Here is a 20,656-nt window from a genome sequence, read left to right on the forward strand (position 1 = left end):
CATACGCTCCTTTGCCTCACGCTCCTCATCCTTCCACCTCTGCATTCTTGCAGCTTGTTCAGCCTTCAAAACAATCATGTGGAACTTAATTAGAACAACAAAGTAAAGCAATTATGTGACACTCAGAGTAAAAAAAATCTTTTGATCCAAACAAAGAAAATATATCACTTACCAGCATACTCTCATTTGCCTCACGCTCCTCATCCTTCCTCCTCTGCATTTCTGCATACTTGTCTTGTTTACTTTGCCAATCTCTTGCAGCTTGTTCAGTCTTCAAAACAATCATGTGGAACTTAGAACAACGAAGTAAAACAATCATGTGACACTCATAGCAACAAAGCTCTTTTGATCCAAAAAAAAAAAAAAAAAAAAAATTCTATATATATATATATATATCACTTACCAGCATACGCTCCTTTGCCTCATGCTCCTCATCCTTCCTCCTCTGTATTTCTGCATACTTGTCTTGTTTACTCTGCCAATCTCTTGTAGCTTGTTCAGCCTTCAAAACAATCATGTAGAACTCAGAACAACAAAACAAAACAGTCATGTGGAACTCAGAGCGACAAAGCTCTTCTGATCCAAAAAAAAAAATATTACTTACCAGCATACGCTCCTTTGCCTCACGCTCCTCATCCTTCCTTCTCTGCATTTCTGCATACTTGTCTTGTTTAATCTGCCAAACTTTTACAGTTTGTTCAACCTTCAAAACAATTATGTGGAACTCAAAACAACAAAGTAAAACAATCATGTACCACTCAAAGCAACAAAGCTCTCTTGATCCAAACAAAATTTGAAACACGAACTTCACATATATATACACACCAAGGACTTAAATAGAACTTGAATATGTAAAACTTCGAAAGACAGATCCTTCCAATTGCTCAAGAAGTTCATTCATTAACGTCCATACAACTCCAAAAAGCATATAAAATAAAGATATATTCTTAATTGCAAATATGCATGAGGTATCCACTGCATTATATCATAAAAGTGATACATTCGTCTGATCGCAATATTCATATCATTATTTGTCACATAAATAAAAAAATTAATTTAGTTAAAGAATCACTTAAAAGTGGCAATACGCATACAATTAACCATCAAGAACCACAAACTCCAAATGCACAAATTAATATTTTGTAATAACTCTGCATCAACAAAATGTTTAAATAAATCTTTAGAAAAAAAAAAAAAAAAAAAAGTTAATTACAACACAATTAGTTTACAGATAATTTTATGAAAAGATAACAAAAAAAAGGAATGGCAATACACAACAATAGTCCAAACAAGATGGAAAGAAATATCACCTGAATGACTTGCAGCAAATGTGCTAACATTCCTTAGATATTGACTCAATAAGGGTTAGAATATGAAATTTGTCCTACGCATTGAAGAACTAGAAAGCTTTCAGCCTTTCACATAGACTTTTGAATATATTATTGTAAAGGTTTTATCTACCTTTTTAGTGGAGAACAAGTTCGTCCAAATGGTGTTAGTGGTCACATTTGCAGAGAAACCCTTGTCAACCATCATCTGGAAATATTTCACTGCCCATGATGTCTCATTATGTTGCAAGAAGCCTTGGATGATTATATTATATGTGAAATGGTCAGGTGAACAACCGTTCTTGTTCATTTTCTCAAATAGTTCCCTCGCCTCTTTTAGTAGTCCCTCTTTGCAAAACCCATTGATCATTATATTGTAAGTCCGATCATTAGGTTGCAAGCCTTTCGTAGGAAGACTACTAAACATTTCTCTTGCAATGGTAAGTTTTCCAGCATTACACATACCATCAATCAAGGTGTTATGAAATAATATTTTACTGGTGAATTTGAAAGTACTGCATTCTCCTAGATGGAATGTCTGGTTGATTCTAGCCCCAGATCCTCTCTTATGAACGTAACCTGGATAGTACCATCTTACAAATGGCACTTTCTCAACCAAACACAGCCCAATCTCCTCTGCCAACTCCACTATCTCCCACTTACTGAAAGGGTGAGTTGTCTTGTGGGTAATGTGAACTTCTCCATTCTCTGTCAACATGTGATTTGCATTACTCAAGAAACCCCTAACCAACTTCCGGTGAAGTCTGTAAAAAAAAAAAAAAAAAAAAAAAAAAGATTCCCACTTGTTTTCCGGTGAAGTCTGATAAGTGCCCGGCCATTATCATAAACATTTTCAAAAAATTAGAAAGCTTACTCTATTTGGGGCTTCCAGCATTCCGGCCAAATGAAACCAGCATGAGGAAAATTGAAGACTATCCTGTCGAACAATTTCGAACGAAGGTGAGGGTGTCGGTGCATAGTATGGGCATCCATATGATGTAAAACAGTGCATCTCCGCTTCTTCAGTTCTTTCAAATTGGTATTGGCATTCGTATACGCATTCGTCAAAAACCCTTTGGCATACATGTCGAACAGATCCCATGTTAGAAACAAGTCCAAAATTATATGATATAAATTATAGAGAGGGCATAAACAAGTGTATAAGAAGAGTATATGAAAGAGTAAATGATACCTTTGGAATCAAAAGAGGTGGCAATCACGTTCTCAGCAGTGCCAAATGTTTTTGCTAAACATACAGCAAAAGAGAAATTTCCCTCACCCACAAGCAGTATTTTATGAGAGTTGCTATAATGCTGTATCCATTTTTCTTCATTACACACACCCATTTGATCCATGCTTCCCGTTGGATTGAATGAGCAAATATTGGAATCGACAACAAAATCACCCACTCAATTCCAAAGAAATTCAAGTTTGGAAGGCTTCCATGCATTTAAGCTGTGAGGTATCCTCGTTTTCTTTCCCTATAGACCCATTAATGTTTGTTTACCGACGTCTGTTGTTCATGGTCCTTGCCTCTTTCAATTCTTGGTTGGGCCCTTTTTGTTGATTTGTCGTTTCTGGTTTTTTGTTTACCTATCAAGAGAGAAGCAAAAAGAAAACGGAGAGTTAAGCAAAAAGAAAAAGAGAAACAAATGCTTCTTTCTCTTGTTTTATTAAGTGAAAGAAGCGCTGAAACCACTCTTGAAGAAAACACTCATCCGGCCGTACGTGAGAAACTCTGCCTCCATCGTGAGAGTCACCGGAGAAGGAGGTATGTCTCAGTCTCCATCCTTCTCCCCTCCACTCTTTCTTTCTCTGGTATCCTTTTCCGTTATTTAGCTCTCTTTTTTTTTTTTTTTTCTCTCTCTTTTGTTTTCTTGCCAGAAATGACGTCGTGGGTCGCTTGAACTGCAAGAAAGATTTTTATGGGAGGCTTTTCTTCCACGTCAAAACTGTTGGACAATAATTTTTTTTTTTTTTTTTTGGGTATTTACAGTACAAGAAGGCAAAGAAGAAGAAGAAACTCATGAGATCGGCGTATTTCATCTGAGGTTGTTACATTTTGCTTGATATCTTTACCACGGATCTTGCCTTTTGCTTTTGCTTTCCTTTTTTGATGCGGTTGTGAAAGGTGTTTGCCCGGAACCAATGAGCTTTAGAGCCTTTAGTGACGAGCAAGTGGCGCGGAATCTGTCACCAATCACCATGAGTACGCTAAACATGGATTTCGTTCAATGGGTTCATTCTCCTTTATTAAAAAAAAAAAAAAAAAGTGGGACCCTAGCATATATGCTTTAGCCCAAATGTCAAATCGGCGTATTTCATCTGGGGTTGCGACATTTTGCTTGATTTCTTTACCACGGATCTGGCCTCTCGCTTTTGCCTTCTTTTTTTGATGTGGTTGTGAAAGGTGTTTGGCCGGAATCAAAGAGCTTTAGTGCCGAGCAAGTGGCGCGGAATCTGTCAACATGACGCCAAAGATGGATTTCACTCTTTATGCTATACATAGAGGAGTACCTCCTAAGGCAAAGTTAAAGGATGATTTATAAGTGTACTTCACAAATTTATTAACTAATCTATTAAATTTATAGAAAAATATAGACAAATTATTGACATTAATTATTTCTCAACGTTTGGTATATTTTTTTGTTTCTCTCCTGTTAAAAAAAATGTGGATCCCTAGCATACATGCTTTGCCCACATGTAAAATGTTGTATGGACATTGAGGACGAGATTTTGAAAGGAGAGGAATGATGAGCTATGTTTGTCGAGAGATGGGCCCGGCACTGTAGCTGGAACGGTACTGTTCTAGCTACAGTGCCATCTGACATGTATAGTGCCAAAAATTGACTTTGTAATATATATATATATATATATATATATATATATAAAAGCAAAATATTTAAAGAGGTAGAACGGCTGGGTGGTGGAACCACTTATCGTTCTACTCCTTTTTTTTTCTTTTTCTTTTTTTTTTAAAAAAAATATTTTGCTTTTTAAAAAAAAAAATTAATATTACAAAGTCAAATTTTGGCACTGTACATGTCAGATGGCACTATAGCTGGAACAGTGCCGTTCCAGCTACAGTGCCGGGCCCTTCTCTTGGCAAACATAGCTATGAAGTTCCATGTAGACTTTAGCACTCCTAGTAGGACCCAAGTCCAAGCGGTATTGTGACAAATGTTATGCATATGATTAAGACTTTGACTGATTTAACGAGTTGGCTTAAAAGAATGGGAATTTTTGCCAATAAATAATAGTTTAAGGTGTTTTGAGTGTTGATGAATAATTCATAAAAACAGTGTGGAAATGAGTAGTAATTGTAATTGACGGGTTAAAAGATAATAAAACTTTTAAATTACTTTATATTTTTTACTACAGATTATTTTTCTCTTTTGGTATAATTAATGTTTGATTAGTACTACATATTCGGCCGTGGTTAGATTCCCAGCTAGAAAAGTAAACCTTGCATATACTTTTGCTTTTGCTTTGCTTTGCTTCACCTTTTTTGATGGCCGGTTGTTAAAGCATAAAGGTCTTTGGCCGGCCTGCCAACTTTATCCAGTAGTACTGTAGTAGTAATAGGCTGATAGCAATTTTTTTTTTTTTTAAAAAAAAAATCTTCATTTCGTCTGTCAACCCAGTTAAATTACACGAAATATTCTCTTTTAGATATTAACCTTATTAAGAGATGAAATACTACCAAATAAAAAATTAAAACAAAAAATATAAATATATAAATTATTTTTTTAAAAAAAATGGGTGGCTACCGCCTCCTTAGGGGAGGGGTGGCCAACGAGCCACCCCTAGAAGTGGCCGGGGGTGGCTCGCGGCCACCCCTGGCCTAGCCACCTCTGGGGGTGGCTCACTAGCCATCCCCTCCCCCAATGGCAGCCACCCCTCAATTTTTTTTTTTTTTTTAAATAACTTTTATAATTTTATATTTTTAATTTACTTATTTATTTTTAATTAAGAATAACATATATTATCATTCTATTGGTGATAACGTGATACGTTATTGGAATCCGTCAAGTATTTTGACAGAATTTGATTACAAAAACTAAATTGTTATTTTGACATATTCTCGATAATTTCTGAATTATTATTATTATTATTTTATATCACACATATGGATTTTTAATTTAAGACAACCACGTTGACTAATTTTTTATTTATACTTTTTTAATTTAAGTCTTTTTTAACTGTTTTTTATTTTTTTTATATAAATTAAATTGTAAGTGTTTTTTAGTTTTAATATATTTATATTTTTTGAAACTAGTACTCATACATTATATATGTATATATAAAAGTTTGTTTAATTTTAAGGGTATTATATGTAATTTTTGTATATAAAGTTAGGGTATTTGAGTCATTTCAAGTTTTTGACATGGTTGATTGACAAAATGAGAGTTTTTTTTGAAAAAAATTGTAGTTTGATAGGATCAGGTAGTAAGATTGTTAGTTCATGGAGAAAAAATAATAATACGTTATTATTAATGAAAAAAATGATAATTAAAAAAAAAAAAATGTTGCAACTTAATTATTGCCATTGATTATTTAAGCCTTTATTTTACTTCGCAAGTTCAAATTTCACTCTTTATGCTATAGTGGAGTTGGTAAGGCAAAGTTGAAGGATGATTTGACAAGACATTTCGTTCCTTTTTTTTTTCTCCCCTACTAAAAAAAACAGTGGGGTCCAAGCGAGATATGATTTTCTTCATTCTACGGTTTCTACCCACTTTCTCCCAACTATCACTACTTTTTTTTTTTCTTTTTTTTTTTTTTTGAAAAAATCAAGATGACAAGGTGAAGAGATGGTGGGAAGATGGTGGGTAGAATGCATTGTAGCATTCCTCGGGTCCTAGCCCATATGTCAAATGTTGCATGGACAATGAAGACAAGAGATATTTTTAAGGAGACACTTAGAATTAGCATTTTGTACACATGATTAAGATTGTACTTAATTTAGGTAAAACACTTAGAATTGTAATACATTACCACGCTTTGCAACCAACATTTAGGAACTTGTATTCGATATCAAATGATACAAATATTTTCGATAAGACTCATCCTTAAAAACCCACTTAACAAGAAAAGGGTATCCAAAATTTTATATGCACGTACATCAGTCACAACAAATTACTTATATTCACATGATTAACTTTGTATTTAAGTAATGTGTGACACTTATGATCGTAAAATGCAATTTCAGTAATCATTATACGTTGATCCAAAGAACTTTCTACATTAATCGTCTTCACTACCAGGGCAGGCCGGGAGCAAGCCATTCTGTTAGAGGTCTTCCATCGCAAAATTTTTATCCTTTGAGTTTGATCAGTGCTGCAGATGCTAAAGCTGATAATGCATCTGCTACGGAAGTGAAAGCACAACACCCCCCAATATATTAATGTTCATTTCTTTGGTTCTTCCACCATACATAGCAGTGGTGTTTTAAGAGAGTCTTTTGCGGCCAGCAATATAAGCCTGGAACCATTGATTCGAAGAAGGAGAAGGGGAAGATCTTGCAATGCCTTCAAGAGAATGATGAAAGAGTTGTAAAGGGCCAGCATGCAGGATGTTCTAGGAGGCACTTACATTTTGTGCACTCAGAGATGTTTGTAAATCTCTCTATATGCGTATGAGAATGAGAATAACTTTTATAAAGATCTAGCATAAATCAAGTCTTTTGTACCTCGAATTATTCATACGTGGCTTCCTTCTCATCTAGGGGACCTTGTCTCCTTGATATAGGAATCCTCAAGGTCTACTGAGCAATTCTTCTTTCATTCTTTTGATAAACGTCGGTTTCCTTACGATACACTCTCTGGAAGATTGATGTTGTGCCCTCATGTTGCCAGCATTGTCGGCCTTCTCAAAACGCTCCACCCTAAATTGAGTCTGACCGCAATTAAGTCCGCCATCATGACCACTGGTATATACATGTTAAATCACTGCATATTCTAAAAACTTAAGCTAGCAGGGGCGGATGAATTTAATCTTTGTATTTCTTTTGTGTTAATTTCCAGCAAAAATCCGCAAGGTAATAACATGAAACCAATCACGTTGGAATCCAATTCCAAAGCGACGCCGTTGGAGTATAGCGCAGGACATGTGCATCCAAACAGTGCAACGGACCCCGGACTCATTTATGATCTAACCGTTGATGATTACTTGAACTACTTATGTTCTCGTGGCTACAACCACTCGATGATCCAACTATTTTCGGAAAGCCGGGCATTTGCGTGTCCTAAGTTTTTCAGCACCAGAGACTTCAACTACCCTTCAATCACCGTTTCTAATCTGCATGCAACCCCGGTGACTGTTACTAGAACGGTGACTAATGTTGGTTCTCCGCACGCGTCGGACGTAGCGTGTGTGAAGCAACCTGCGGGAGTTTTGGTCACGGTTGAACCAACAAAATTGGTGTTCAATACAGTCGGAGAAAAGCAAAGCTTCAAGGTTATTTTGAAGCCCAAGACAGCGACGACTAATCTTACAGTCTTTGTGTTTGGAGCATTGGAGTGGTCAAATGGGAAGCACTTCGTGAGGAGTCCGATTACAGTGAACTCTTTTGAAAAGTGAAAATGTATTTCAATTTATTGTTTGATCATTTGCCAGACTCTCCTGTAATTATAATATTTCTAGTCCTCTTTTTCTCTCTTTATCCCAAACACCAACCATTGACAACAAAAATGGCAAGCCTTTTTTATTTTTTATTTTTAATTTCTAAGAAACTGTCTCAAGCTTAGTTTCATATGTCTTCTAATTCTTACATTGAAATGATCACCAAACTTACAGAGACTCAAAAACAAAATACCCCAACTCACCTAAATAACCATACGTACAGATCACTAAAAGTAGTCCAAGTACACGCTATTAAAAGCTACAAAATACCTAAAAATATTACTCAAGATAATTTATAAGAAGTAAAAGAAAGGAGAAATAGTATGGGTATTGAATGCTTACTAACAGGATGTGTAGCTTATATAGAATTGAAGACACCAAGTGTTTTGGTTGTAATTGTCTTGCTGAGGATCAGACCTCAGATCACTATTTATAAGGGATAATGTACAGAGTTTTAAACTAGTACAAATACTGAAACAGAGAAAGCAACTACTAGCTACTGGACAATAAGAGACACGATGAACAAAGCAACCTGCCATGCAGGATTAAGGCCGTGGAAGATGGAGAAAATATACACCCCATGTTTGCTGTTTGACAGCTGTATATTTCCTTGAAATCAGGATGTCTCACGGCTGTGAATCTTCTTGAAGTTTGGTTATCTCACAACTCTCTTTCTTTGACAAAAGTTTGTCTTGATTTGTAACTTTAGCTTTAGGTCCAATACTCCCCCTCAATCGAAATGGGTTGGCACAAACAGTGAGATTGTCTCTAAGGAAGCTGAATCTGGTGGAGACCAAGGGTTTGGTTAAGATGTCAGCTAGCTGGTCTTTACTGGATAGAAACTTGACAGTGAGGGCTTGTTGAGCAACACGATCCCGAACAAAGTGATAGTCGATTTCTATGTGTTTGGTACGGGCATGAAATACGGGATTAGATGACAAATAGGTGGCACCGATATTGTCACAAAATAAAATGGGAGCCTGAGAAAGGTAAACACCAAGCTCTTGGAGCAAAGATTGTATCCATGTCAATTCGGCAGTGGCATTAGCGAGAGCTTTGTATTCAGCTTCGGTGCTGGATCGAGAGACCGTTGGTTGCTTCTTTGAGTTCCAAGATAAAATGTTTTTGCCAAGGAAGGTGCAATATCCGGAAGTAGATTTGCGATCATCCGGACACCCCGCCCAATCAGCATCGGAGAAGGCAACTAAGTGAAGAGAGGAGCAGGGACGAAGATAAAGACCATAAGAGATGGTATTTTTCAAGTAGCGGAGAATGCGCTTCACGGCTGTCCAATGCACATCTCGGGGGCTATGCATGAATTGAGAGCATTTGTTGACAGAGAAGGCAATATCGGGGCGAGTGATGGCAAGGTATTGTAGTGCCCCCACAGTGCTCCGGTACATGGTGGGATCAGCTAGAGAGAGACCATCAAACTTACTAAGAGAAGTGGAGGCTGACATGGGGGAAGTGACCGGTCTAGCCAATGTCATGTTGGTGCGTTGGAGGAGATCAGAAATATACCTCTGCTGGGAGAGGTGTAAACCAGTAGCTGTGCGGGAAACTTCAACTCCCAAGAAATAGCTCAAGGCACCCAAATCCTTGATGGGGAAAGCAACCGAGAGAAGTGAGATTAAGTTATCCAAAGCAGCTAAAGAGGAACCAGTTAAGATGATGTCGTCCACATAAACCAGAGCCATCAATCGAACACCTGCATAGGTATAGAGAAACAGGGAGCTATCGGCTTTAGAGGCAGTAAAACCAAACTCAAGTAACCAACCACTCAAGCGAGAGAACCAGGCACGAGGGGCCTGTTTGAGGCCATAGAGAGCCTTCTTCAAGAGGCACACAGCCTTTGGTTTTTGAGAGTGGACAAACCCAGGCGGTTGAGCCATGTGCACAGTTTCAGTGAGGAAGCCATGTAAGAACGCATTACTGACGTCAATTTGCTTGATGGGCCAACCATAGGAGACAGCAAGAGATAAGATGGCACGAATGGTAATAGGTTTAATAACTGGACTGTAAGTTTCCCCAAAATCCAAACCCGGTTGTTGGTGAAAACCCTTGGCAACTAGGCGTGCCTTATACCGGTCAATGCTGCCATCCGCCTTTCTCTTAAGGCGAAACACCCACTTGCAGCCAACTATATTCATGGATGGTTGGGGATCAACTAACGTCCAGGTGCCGTTCCGCAATAAGGCATTGAATTCATCAGCCATAGCAGTGCGCCAAGTATTATGTTTAACAGCTTCAGAGAAACATGTGGGTTCACTGTCAAGAGAACTCAAAGAAACAGTGAGAGCCCGTGGGAGTGGATACTTAATAGTGCCATCAGTACGAACTTTGGGTTTGTAAATTTGCAATTGAGAGCGGGTGGTCATATGGTGAGTGCGATGGGGAGCAGCAAGGGAAGGAGAAGGCTCAGTGGCTAAGATAGGGGAAGATATGGAAGTTGTGGCAGGGGAGGCAACCGCTGCTGTAGTGGGCAGGTGAGGGGGGAAAGACTCAGGGGCAAGTGAAGGTGGAACATAGGAGGGGACATGAGGGGGGGGCCGTAGAGTGGAAGGAAGAAAGCTGGGAGGTTGTTGAGGAGTGCAGGTGGTAGGTGAGGAGACGTGTTGGAAGGGGAAGAAGGTTTCATGAAAAATGACATGCCGAGCAATATAGACACGGCCAGAGGAAACGTCAAGACACTTGTAGCCACAGTGAGGCTTGCTGTACCCTAAGAAGACACATGATTTGGAACGGTAGGAGAATTTGTGAGAATGATAGGGTCGAAGATAGGGCCAACACTCACACCCAAAGGTTTTTAGAAGTTTGTAATCAGGAGATGTTTTAAAGAGAAGCTCAAAAGGAGTTTTATGACCATTAGTAGGTGCAGGACGCCTATTAATAAGATAGCAGGCAGTGTCAAAGGCATCATCCCAATACCGAAAAGGAACGTGTGCATGAGAGAGTAAGGCTAGGCCAGTGTCAACGATGTGACGGAGACGCCGCTCCACACTCCCATTTTGATGGTGAGTGTGAGGGCAGGTTTGGCGATATGAGATGCCACTTGATGCAAGTATTTTTTGGAGGGGGATAAATTCACCCCCACCATCAGTTTGCACGACTTTGATGGTGCGTGAGAAGAAGTTCTCAACTAGAAGTTTGAATTTGTGGAAGATAGCTGTAACTTCAGATTTACAAGATAAAGTAAAAATCCACAAATATTTACTAAAGTCATCAACAATGCAAAGGAAATATCTTTTATTGTTAGATGATAAGGTTGGAGCAGGGCCCCATACATCAAGAAAAAGAAGATCCAAAGGATCTTTGGATACAGAAGGGGAAGAACCAAAATGCAATCTATGAAGTTTGCCTTGTTGACAAGCTGGACAGACTTGTTGAAGCTTCCCGGAGGAGGTAGGAAGGTTGTGTCTAGACAAAATGTGACGCACCACAGAGGGAGCGGGATGACCAAGGCGATGATGCCATTGGTCAAGAGACACACGTTCACCAACAAAGGCAGCAGGAAAACCAGGAGATGGAGAGGACGGAGAGGGCCAAGGGTAGAAGCCTCCTTTACTCGGGCCGTGGAGGAGGAGCTTCCGGGTGCGAAGATCCTTGACACAAAAAAAAGTTGGGTGAAATTCAAGAAAAACTTGGTTATCATGTGTGAATTGATTGACTGAAATGAGGTTTTTTTGAATGTGAGGAACGTGAAGTAGATTGTGTAAAGAAAAGTGGCGATTAGTGGTAGGAAAACGAGCTAAACCAGTGTGAAGAATATCCAAACCTTGGCCATTTCCAACACGGATTTGATCCGTGCCACGATACTCATCAGCACGTATGTTAAGATTAGAGAGATCATTCGTGAGATGGTGAGTGGAAGCTGTATCATAGTACCAGTTCACATCAGAGGGCGCTTGGTGACTGGTGAGGAGGGCAGCAGGGGTGGCAGAGTCACCTTGGTAGGAGTGGTCAAAGCGATGGTAACACTTGGCAGCGGTGTGGCCAACTTTGAAACAGACTTGACAAACAGGGCGATGAGAGTGGGAAGGGGTAGAGGAGTGCTGAGAGTGGTGGGGAGATCCACGGTTGCGTCCTCTACCACGGCCACGTCCTGTTCCTTGAGTGTTGAAAGGACGCTGAAACTTGTGGGAGGTTGAGCTATTGCGTTGAGTAACATTAACGCTGGATAGGGACAAATCACCTACTGAGTGAGAGTGGTCAAGTCTCTGTTCATGGGTGAGAAGATGACCAAATAATTCATCCAGTGAAACCGGGTTAATCCGAGTAGTGATTGACGTGATGAGAGGATCATAATCAGATCCAAGACCCGCCAACAGATAAGACACCAATTCTGAATCTTTCAGTGGTTCATTGATAGCAGCAAGAGTGTGAGCGAGTGTTTGAGCCTTCTGAAAATAATCAGCCATGGAGGAGGCACCCTTTTTTAAGGTGGCCAGCTGATATCGAGACTGCATAACACGAGCCTGAGATTGAGAGGAGAAGATTTTCTCCAATGTTGACCAGACCTTACAGGAGGTGGAGAGACCAACAACATGGGCCAAAATATTCTCTGACAGAGTGGAGAGAATGGCACTGAGGATAAGTTTATCCTGGAGAACCCAGGCAGTGTAAGCTGGGTTTGGTGTAGGGGCAGCAGATGCAGTTGAGTCGCTTGGGTTTGGAAGGAATTCAGCAGGGCAGGGGAGGGTACCATTTACGTAGCCAAGAAGTTCCTGCCCTTCTAAGTAAGGAAGCATGAGAGTACGCCATAAGAGGTGATTTTCACGAGTGAGTTTGAGAGTGATTTGGTGGTTGCAATTATGAAGGTTTTGAGAGGCAGGAATGGAGGGTGGGGAGGGAGAATGGACGGAGGATGTTTCTGTAGACATTGTAAAATGACGCTAGTCTTCTAGCTCTGATACCATATAGAATTGAAGACACCAAGTGTTTTGGTTGTAATTGTCTTGCTGAGGATCAGACCTCAGATCACTATTTATAAGGGATAATGTACAGAGTTTTAAACTAGTACAAATACTGAAACAGAGAAAGCAACTACTAGCTACTGGACAATAAGAGACACGATGAACAAAGCAACCTGCCATGCAGGATTAAGGCCGTGGAAGATGGAGAAAATATACACCCCATGTTTGCTGTTTGACAGCTGTATATTTCCTTGAAATCAGGATGTCTCACGGCTGTGAATCTTCTTGAAGTTTGGTTATCTCACAACTCTCTTTCTTTGACAAAAGTTTGTCTTGATTTGTAACTTTAGCTTTAGGTCCAATAGCTTATTCATTGGTACTCGTTACATTTTTCTTAATTAATTATTTTGTTTTTCTCTAATAAATGAGCTACACATCAGTTTAATAAACCTCTGATAGTAAAAGAGTTAATACCTCTAACATTTCTTAAATAAAAATAACAGCACAAAAAGCTGACACAACAACGACAAAATTTATTGCCTGCTTTGATCTTCGATTACGTGGCCGTAGTTCATCTTCATCCTGAGGCAAATGGATTGAGCCTTGTGGCTGTGATGAACCCAAAAGAAACTATCATACAGATCTGTAGTCCCAAAATAAACAGTAATAATATAAGCCAACATCCAAATAACCAAATTCATCTAGCCTTATGCAAGATACTTCCTTTAACTCATGATTTTGAAAAAAAGGGTCTAAGGAAATAAGATCACCACTTAAACACATGGGATATCATCAATTTACTTTCGATTTAATTATTTTCACAAATTTCAACTTACTCTCTCCCATGGATTATCAGCAACCACACTTCAAAAGCCAAAAATTTGCATAATACTCTCCACATTTTATCATCAACCAAACAGAGTCTATAAGCTTCAAACATAGAGATTCGAAACAAAATACCCCAACTCGCCTAAATACCCATACAGATCACTAAAACAATAATCTAACAAAAGCCTAAATGCATGAGTTAAAACTATAATCTCATAAATACCTATGTACTCTCCATAACTTAACTATGAGAATTTGAGTGTTTTAAGTTTACTATGGCATGAGTGCTAATCTGAACTACATAAGTTTACTACCCATAATGTTTCAAAAATTTTAAATTTAGACTCTCCATTACTAATTTTCGTCAAATTAGACGGAAATCTATGAAATTACGTAATTACCCTCAATGCTTTTTTTTTTTAATTTTTTTTCCGTCCAATTAGGCGGAAATTAGTAACGGAGGGTCTGAATTGAAAATTTTTGAAACATTAGGGCGGTACATTGCCAATTTTTAAACATTGGGGTGCGAATTGAAAAACTTCTGAAACTTCAGGAGAGTAAAGTGAATTTAACCCTAAAAATTTTATGTTGTTACTGTGCAAACGGTGTAAAAAATTTACGTCGTTTGCCAACATAAACGACATAAAATGGATATTAAAAAAAAAAGTCTCAACCAAATCTCTGAGGAGTCTATTATCCATCGGACTGAAACTCACCTTTATGTACTCCACAAAACCTCCCTTCCTCTTCTCAAGCTCTAATGCAGCAGCTTTCTCCTCCCTAGTTGTCCGAGTCTTTAATGCTTCTTCCTTCTATATGAAGCACCACAAAATTCTTCAACAAGGAATACCACTCCTACACAAACACGTGTACACGCACATGCAGACTGAAAATCCAACAAAAAAAATATATCACGTACCAGCATACGCTCCTTTGCCTCATGCTCTTCATCCTTCCTCCTCCGCATTTCTGCATACTTGTCTTGTACATGTTTACTCTGCCAATCTCTTGCAGCTTGTTCAGCCTTCAAAACAATCATGTGGAACTCAGAACAACAAAGTAAAACAATCATGTGGCACTCAGAGCAACAAAACTCTTTTGATCCAATATATATATATATATATATATATATATATATATATATATATATATATATATATATATATATATATCACTTACCAATATACGCTCCTTTGCCTCACGCTCCTCATCCTTCCTCCTCTGCATTTCTGCATACTTGTCTTGTTTACTCTGCCAATCTCTTGTAGCTTGTTCAGCCTTCAAAACAATCATGTGGCATTCATAGCGACAAAGCTCTTTTGATAGCTTGTTCAGCCTTCAAAACAATCATGTGGCACTCATAGCGACAAAGCTCTTTTGATAGCTTGTTCAGCCTTCAAAACAATCATGTGGCACTCATAGCGACAAAGCTCTTTTGATATATATATATATTACTTACCAGCATACACTCCTTTGCCTCACGCTCCTCATCCTTCCTCCTCTGCATTTCTAAATACTTGTTATGTTTACTCTGCCAATCTCTTGCAGCTTGTTCAACCTTCAAAGCAATTATGTGGAACTCAGAACAACAAAGTAAAACAATCATGTGGCACTGAGAGCAACAAAGCCTTTTTTATCCAAAAAAAAAAAATCACTTACCATCATACGTTTCTTTGCCTCACGCTCCTCACTCTTCCTCTGCATTTCTGCATACTTGTCTTGTTTACTTTGCCAATCTCTTGTAACTTGTTCAGCCTTCAAAACAATCATGTGAAACTCAAAACAATAAAGTAAAACAATCATGTGGCACTCAGAGTAACAAAGCTCTTTTGATCCTGTTAGAAGAGTTATTAGGTTATAAGTCATTAGGGTTTGAGGGTAGTTTGGTCATTGTGATATTTTCCTAATCCTATATATTAAGATGTTTGTATTAGGTTAAAAATAAGCTGAATAATACAGCAGCCTCCCCTTTTCCCTTTAAACTACTTACTGCAAAACTCTTAACATAGTGTAAGAACCTTAGGGTTTAGATCCTTGTTCCTTTGATTGTAGTCTTAGTTTTCAACTGTTTTTTGTTTTGTTTTGGTGAGTGTTCTTCTAGTGGCAGCATCGCCCATGTGGGCTTAGAGCCCACACAAGTAGTGCCTTGAAATATGTTATCCGTGGTTGAGTTTGAAAAGAAAAGAAAAGAAAAGAAAAAAAAGGTTGCCGTGTGCTTTCACAGTGGTTTTTATGGTGTGGTGGCCGGCATGGGCTGTGGTTGTTGGTGTAAGGTGGCCGGCGTGTTGTAGTGGCCATCGGGAAAAAATAAAAAATAAAAATTCTGTTAGTATAGGCGTGGACTGTGTTGTTGAAAAGTTGCTCGGTGGTTGTAGATTGATTACATAGCTACTATCCTTGGAGTTGCTGGCGCGTTTTGTCTGTCTCCGATGAAGTTCCAACGAGACTCCAGCGAAGGTTCCTATGTGATTTTTCAACAGTATTTCGCCTTAGTTTTGGTGTCTATGGCGTTTCTACTAGTATCCTGCTAGTTCCTGCAAGACTCGTTGGTTGATCACATGAAATGTGATTGTTGTTAGTTGTCGAGATCCGACCGGCCCTAGTGTTTTGAGGTGAAGTCCAATCTACCTTTGGTGTTTTGTGGCAAGATCTGACTGGCCTTGGTGTTATGTGATGGGTTCCGACTGGTCCTTGTTGTTTTCCGGCGAGATCCTATCGGCCTTGGTGTTTTTCGGCAATATCTGACTGCCTATTGCAGTTTTTGACGAGTTTTCGAATGGCGTTGAAGTTTTAGCAAATTTTCTTGTTAGTTTTATAGGTCTTTATATTGTGTGTTCCAAGCTGTTCTAGCTTGAGGGGGAGTGTTAGAATATGTTTTTATATGTGTTTTTTGTTTGCTTGTTTCTTGCAAGTTGGATTTATATGATTTATATGATACAGTTTGAGAAAGTGTTAGAAGAGTTATTAGGGTTATAAGTCATTAGATAGTTTGGTCATTGTGATATTTTCTTAATTCTATATATTAAAATGTTTGTATTTGGTTAAGAATAAGCTGAATACAGTAGCCTCTCATTCTCCCTCTAAAATATCACTTACCAGCATACGTTCCTTTGCCTCACGCTCCTCATCTTTCTTCCACTGCATTTTTGCGTACTTGTCTTGTTTACTCTGCCAATCTCTTGCAGCTTGTTCAGCCTTCAAAACAATCATGTGGAACTCAAAACAAAAAAGTAAAACAATCATGTAACACTCAAAGTAACAAAGCTCTCTTGATCCAAACAAAATTTGAAACACGAACTTCATATATATACCCATCAAGGACTTAAACATCTTAAATAGAACTTGAATATGTAAAACTTAGAAAGACGGATTCTTCCAATTGCGTAAGGAAGTTCATTCATTAATGTCCATACAACTCCAAAAAGCATATAAAATAAAAATATATTCTTAATTACAAATATGCATGAGGTATCCACTGCATTATATCATAAAAGTGATACATTCATCTGATCGCAATATTCATATCATTATTTGTCTCATAAATAAAAAATTAATTTAGTTAAAGAATCACTTAAAACTGGCAATAAGCATACAACCATCAAGAACCACAAACTCCAAATGCACAAATATTTTGTAATAACTCTGCATCAACAAAATGTTTAAATAAATCTTTAGAAAAAAATGTTCATTACAACACAATTAGTTTACAGATAATTGTACGAAAAGATAACAAAAAAAAGAATTGCAATACACACTACAAGAAATTAGGTCTTTAGGGGCGACTCAAAGTCGCCCCTAAAGGTCCTAAAGTGGACGCTGTTGCCAACAGCGTCGACTTTTCGACCCTAAAGGTGTCGACGCTAATAGTCCGACCCTAATGATCAAATGTTTGATTATCAGGGTCCACTTAAAAGTCGACCCTAATGATCACTTTTAGCGTCCACTTTATCGACCCTAAAAGTCACAATGTTTTGACCCTAAAGATGATGTACACGGAAGCGAAAGTCGACCCTAATAGGCAAGCATTAGCATCCACTTTTAGTTAACCATTAGGGTCCACTTTGTCGACCCTAATGGTCCTTAAAAAAAATAATAATAATAACTATCAGCGTCCAAACTAAAGTGGACGCTGATAGTTAACCATTAGCGTCCACAAAGTGGACCCTAATGGTCCTCAAAATTTTTTTATTTTTTTATTTTTTAAAAAAAAAAAATTAACTATCAGCGTCCAAACCAAAGTGGACGCTAATAGTTAACCATTAGCGTCCACAAAGTGGACCCTAATGGTCCTCAAAAATTAAAAAAATAAATAAAAAATAAAAAAAATAAAAAAATAAAAAATAAAAAATTAACTATTAGCGTCCAAACCAAAGTGGACGCTAATAGTTAACCATTAGGGTCCACTTTGTGGACGCTAATGGTCCTAAAAAATTTTTTAAAAAAAAATCTGCGATCGATCGCACTTGGAGTGCGATCGATCGCAGTACCAGAGAGTTTTCAAGTAGGTTTTCGACATTTTGCGATCGATCGCACGTGGAGTGCGATCGATCGCAATACCAGTGGGCTTTCAATAATTTGCCATCGATCGCACTCCAAGCAGACCCAGGGAACCAAATTACTTACATATGAATAAATGTGATTACATAATGAATTATTATTTTTGATAAATACCTTATAGAGCAGGGAAAAATATATAACAAGGACTCTGAGATTAGTGTCACATGTAACTCAAAATGCAAGATATCTAATGCAGTGACCCAAAACAAAATGAAATGTGACAAGCATGTTGGACCTATAGACAGAGTCAAAATGCTTATACATGATGATGTGTCTAACAAACAAATTTATGATGTTTTAGGGCTGCCCTTACAAGGGATAAGATGAGATGGTGGTGCAAATTGGAAAGATTGAACCATTTTCAGTTTATATTCCTCCTCTTTTTTCTTTTTCTTTTTAATTGCTCTTATTCAGTAAGCTCCTGGACCCAGAGAATAAAAACTTTAAAGATAAAAATGATACAAGAAGATCTTAACACGAAGTTGAGAAACTATGGATAGTATTAGTCACCAATAGGATAACCCAAGCTGCAACAATTACCACATTGCTAACTCTGATGAGGTTTTACAAGTACAAACCTTGATAAAGAACTGGTCAACCCTAATAAGGTCAGAGTGGTTCAAATGTCAGCATCATGTATCTTCATTTCCTCCTTGAGAGCAATATCCCTCAACCTCTGCTCTAAAAACAGGTAAACTTAGTCTTCATGACAGTGATAAAGATCGTAGATTATAGAAATCATATAAGTAATCCAGCGATTGGTATTAAATACATACCTTAAGCCATGCAGAAACAGAGCATGTAAATGCCCTCAAAGTAGGAGGAAATCTCACTGATGTCTCAACTTTATTGATTAATATTTCTACCAGCTGTAAGCATGTCGCAGCATACATAAATTGATTGAGAATGGAGTCAGTAACTGGTTCAACTTGACAGAAGCCAGAGATAGAATGGAGTCGCGATGGCAACCAGCAGAATCAGTGGCAGCCAAAGGGTCCAAAATATTTAAGATACATTTTCTTGAGTCGAGTATTTTCCTAAGGTGTCCTAAGAATAAGAATACTGACAGCAACTTCTCTTCACCTAACATACCATCCATTTTTTTTTCAAAAAGGTTTTAAGAGTATACATGAATATAAGAGATATTTCACTTATTAGAGATTTGATAATTAATACAAAATCCTAACGATAAGAACAACATTAAATTGCAATTTCAAAACCTTTGTACAGTTTGGAAGAAAGTGAAGTTCAAAAAAAAAAAAAAAAATTGAAGAGCAAAGCATATATACAAGCGACTTGATGACAGTTGCTGCTAGCTGTAAGCAATCAAAAAAAGACACCTGGAGATCTGTACAGTTAAGAAGATGACTTGTCCTATAATTGAGTTACATGTAGCTGTCCTCAGCAGAACAACAGCTCTACATACATCGCAACTGTGTGACAAAGTCAAAAAGCCTACAAATTATGAATGTGTAAAGATATATATATATATGTACACACACGAAAACTGGTTATAATTGCTAATGAGAGATCTGAATTGAAAATTGCTAAGCCTGTTGATAGCATCAAAACTTGAGTAGCACATCCCGGCCATAGACTAGGAAAAGCTATAGGGCACATTTATGTCCTTTACACAATCATTGTATGGGATTACAATTTCAAAACAGTACCTGAGTTTTCTTATAGGTATGAATGTGATAACAGAGCCAATACATTCTATAGACCACTTCAAGGCAAGAGTCCTCTGCTAAAATGAAATTCATAAATCCTAATTAACTTGATGCTGCATGTTGTGGCATAAAGAACCATAAAGGAAACAAAGAAGCAGTAAAACTATTTTAGGGGTAGCGCATTTACTCGTATTTCTTCCATCATAGAACATTTTCAAATCCCCACCAGCAGAAATGCTCGGCCAGCACCCTGAGTAAGATACAAGACGACCAACATAACAAGCTTTAGTGAAGGAAAATCAACAGTTCATGGAGATAAAGAGTCCAAAAAATTGGATCAACCACAAGGCTAAGTTTTCAGAAAGGTAAAAAAAGGATATGATTAACTATTCAAACAAATTGTAGTTTAATATACAAAGTACAGATTTCCATCTCAAATCGACAGGGTAATTGGCCCTTCCCTAACGAAAGGCAATTGAATCAATAACATATTTTGCCTCTTAATTTAACTGTTGTATAATGGCATTTAAATGACTAATAAAGCTTGAGCAATTGGCATGCCATGCTAAGATTAGATAACTGCATTGGGACAGCCACTTCTACGAGGAACTTCGTATAATATAATCTATGCATGTCATATTAATCAAATAAAAATTTCAAGTGTTTGGGCAACCATCTAACAATGGTTAATGGAAATCTTTTCACATACATTTTGAGATAAAAACTTGCTCATATA

General features: G+C 37.9%; 2 protein-coding genes and 1 pseudogene across 2 annotated transcripts in view; 1 reads left to right on the forward strand and 2 right to left on the reverse strand.

Moving 5' to 3' along the window:
- LOC132173824 (pentatricopeptide repeat-containing protein At1g64100-like) overlaps positions 1-3,305 on the reverse strand; it is a 5,611-nt gene extending 2,306 nt beyond the window's left edge. The window contains exons 1-7 of the mRNA XM_059585444.1: positions 3,057-3,305; positions 2,521-2,921; positions 2,203-2,401; positions 1,462-2,092; positions 605-703; positions 404-502; positions 173-271 (exon numbers count right to left, since the gene is read on the reverse strand). Coding sequence (XP_059441427.1) covers positions 173-271; positions 404-502; positions 605-703; positions 1,462-2,092; positions 2,203-2,401; positions 2,521-2,683 — 1,290 coding nt within the window. The 5' untranslated portion in view covers positions 2,684-2,921; positions 3,057-3,305. The remainder of the gene's footprint in view (positions 1-172; positions 272-403; positions 503-604; positions 704-1,461; positions 2,093-2,202; positions 2,402-2,520; positions 2,922-3,056) is intronic.
- LOC132174627 (subtilisin-like protease SBT5.4) overlaps positions 1-7,910 on the forward strand; it is a 13,223-nt pseudogene extending 5,313 nt beyond the window's left edge.
- Positions 7,911-13,368: 5,458 nt separating this feature from the next.
- LOC132173825 (putative pentatricopeptide repeat-containing protein At5g65820) overlaps positions 13,369-20,656 on the reverse strand; it is a 10,164-nt gene continuing 2,876 nt past the window's right edge. Inside the window, exons 5-11 of the mRNA XM_059585445.1 lie at positions 16,790-16,888; positions 15,353-15,448; positions 15,153-15,251; positions 14,873-14,971; positions 14,613-14,717; positions 14,410-14,505; positions 13,369-13,508 (exon numbers count right to left, since the gene is read on the reverse strand). Of these exons, the coding sequence (XP_059441428.1) occupies positions 13,443-13,508; positions 14,410-14,505; positions 14,613-14,717; positions 14,873-14,971; positions 15,153-15,251; positions 15,353-15,448; positions 16,790-16,888 (660 nt within the window). The 3' untranslated portion in view covers positions 13,369-13,442. The remainder of the gene's footprint in view (positions 13,509-14,409; positions 14,506-14,612; positions 14,718-14,872; positions 14,972-15,152; positions 15,252-15,352; positions 15,449-16,789; positions 16,889-20,656) is intronic.

The sequence above is a fragment of the Corylus avellana genome, chromosome ca3 (assembly GCF_901000735.1).
Source record: "Corylus avellana chromosome ca3, CavTom2PMs-1.0".
Lineage (NCBI taxonomy): Eukaryota > Viridiplantae > Streptophyta > Magnoliopsida > Fagales > Betulaceae > Corylus > Corylus avellana.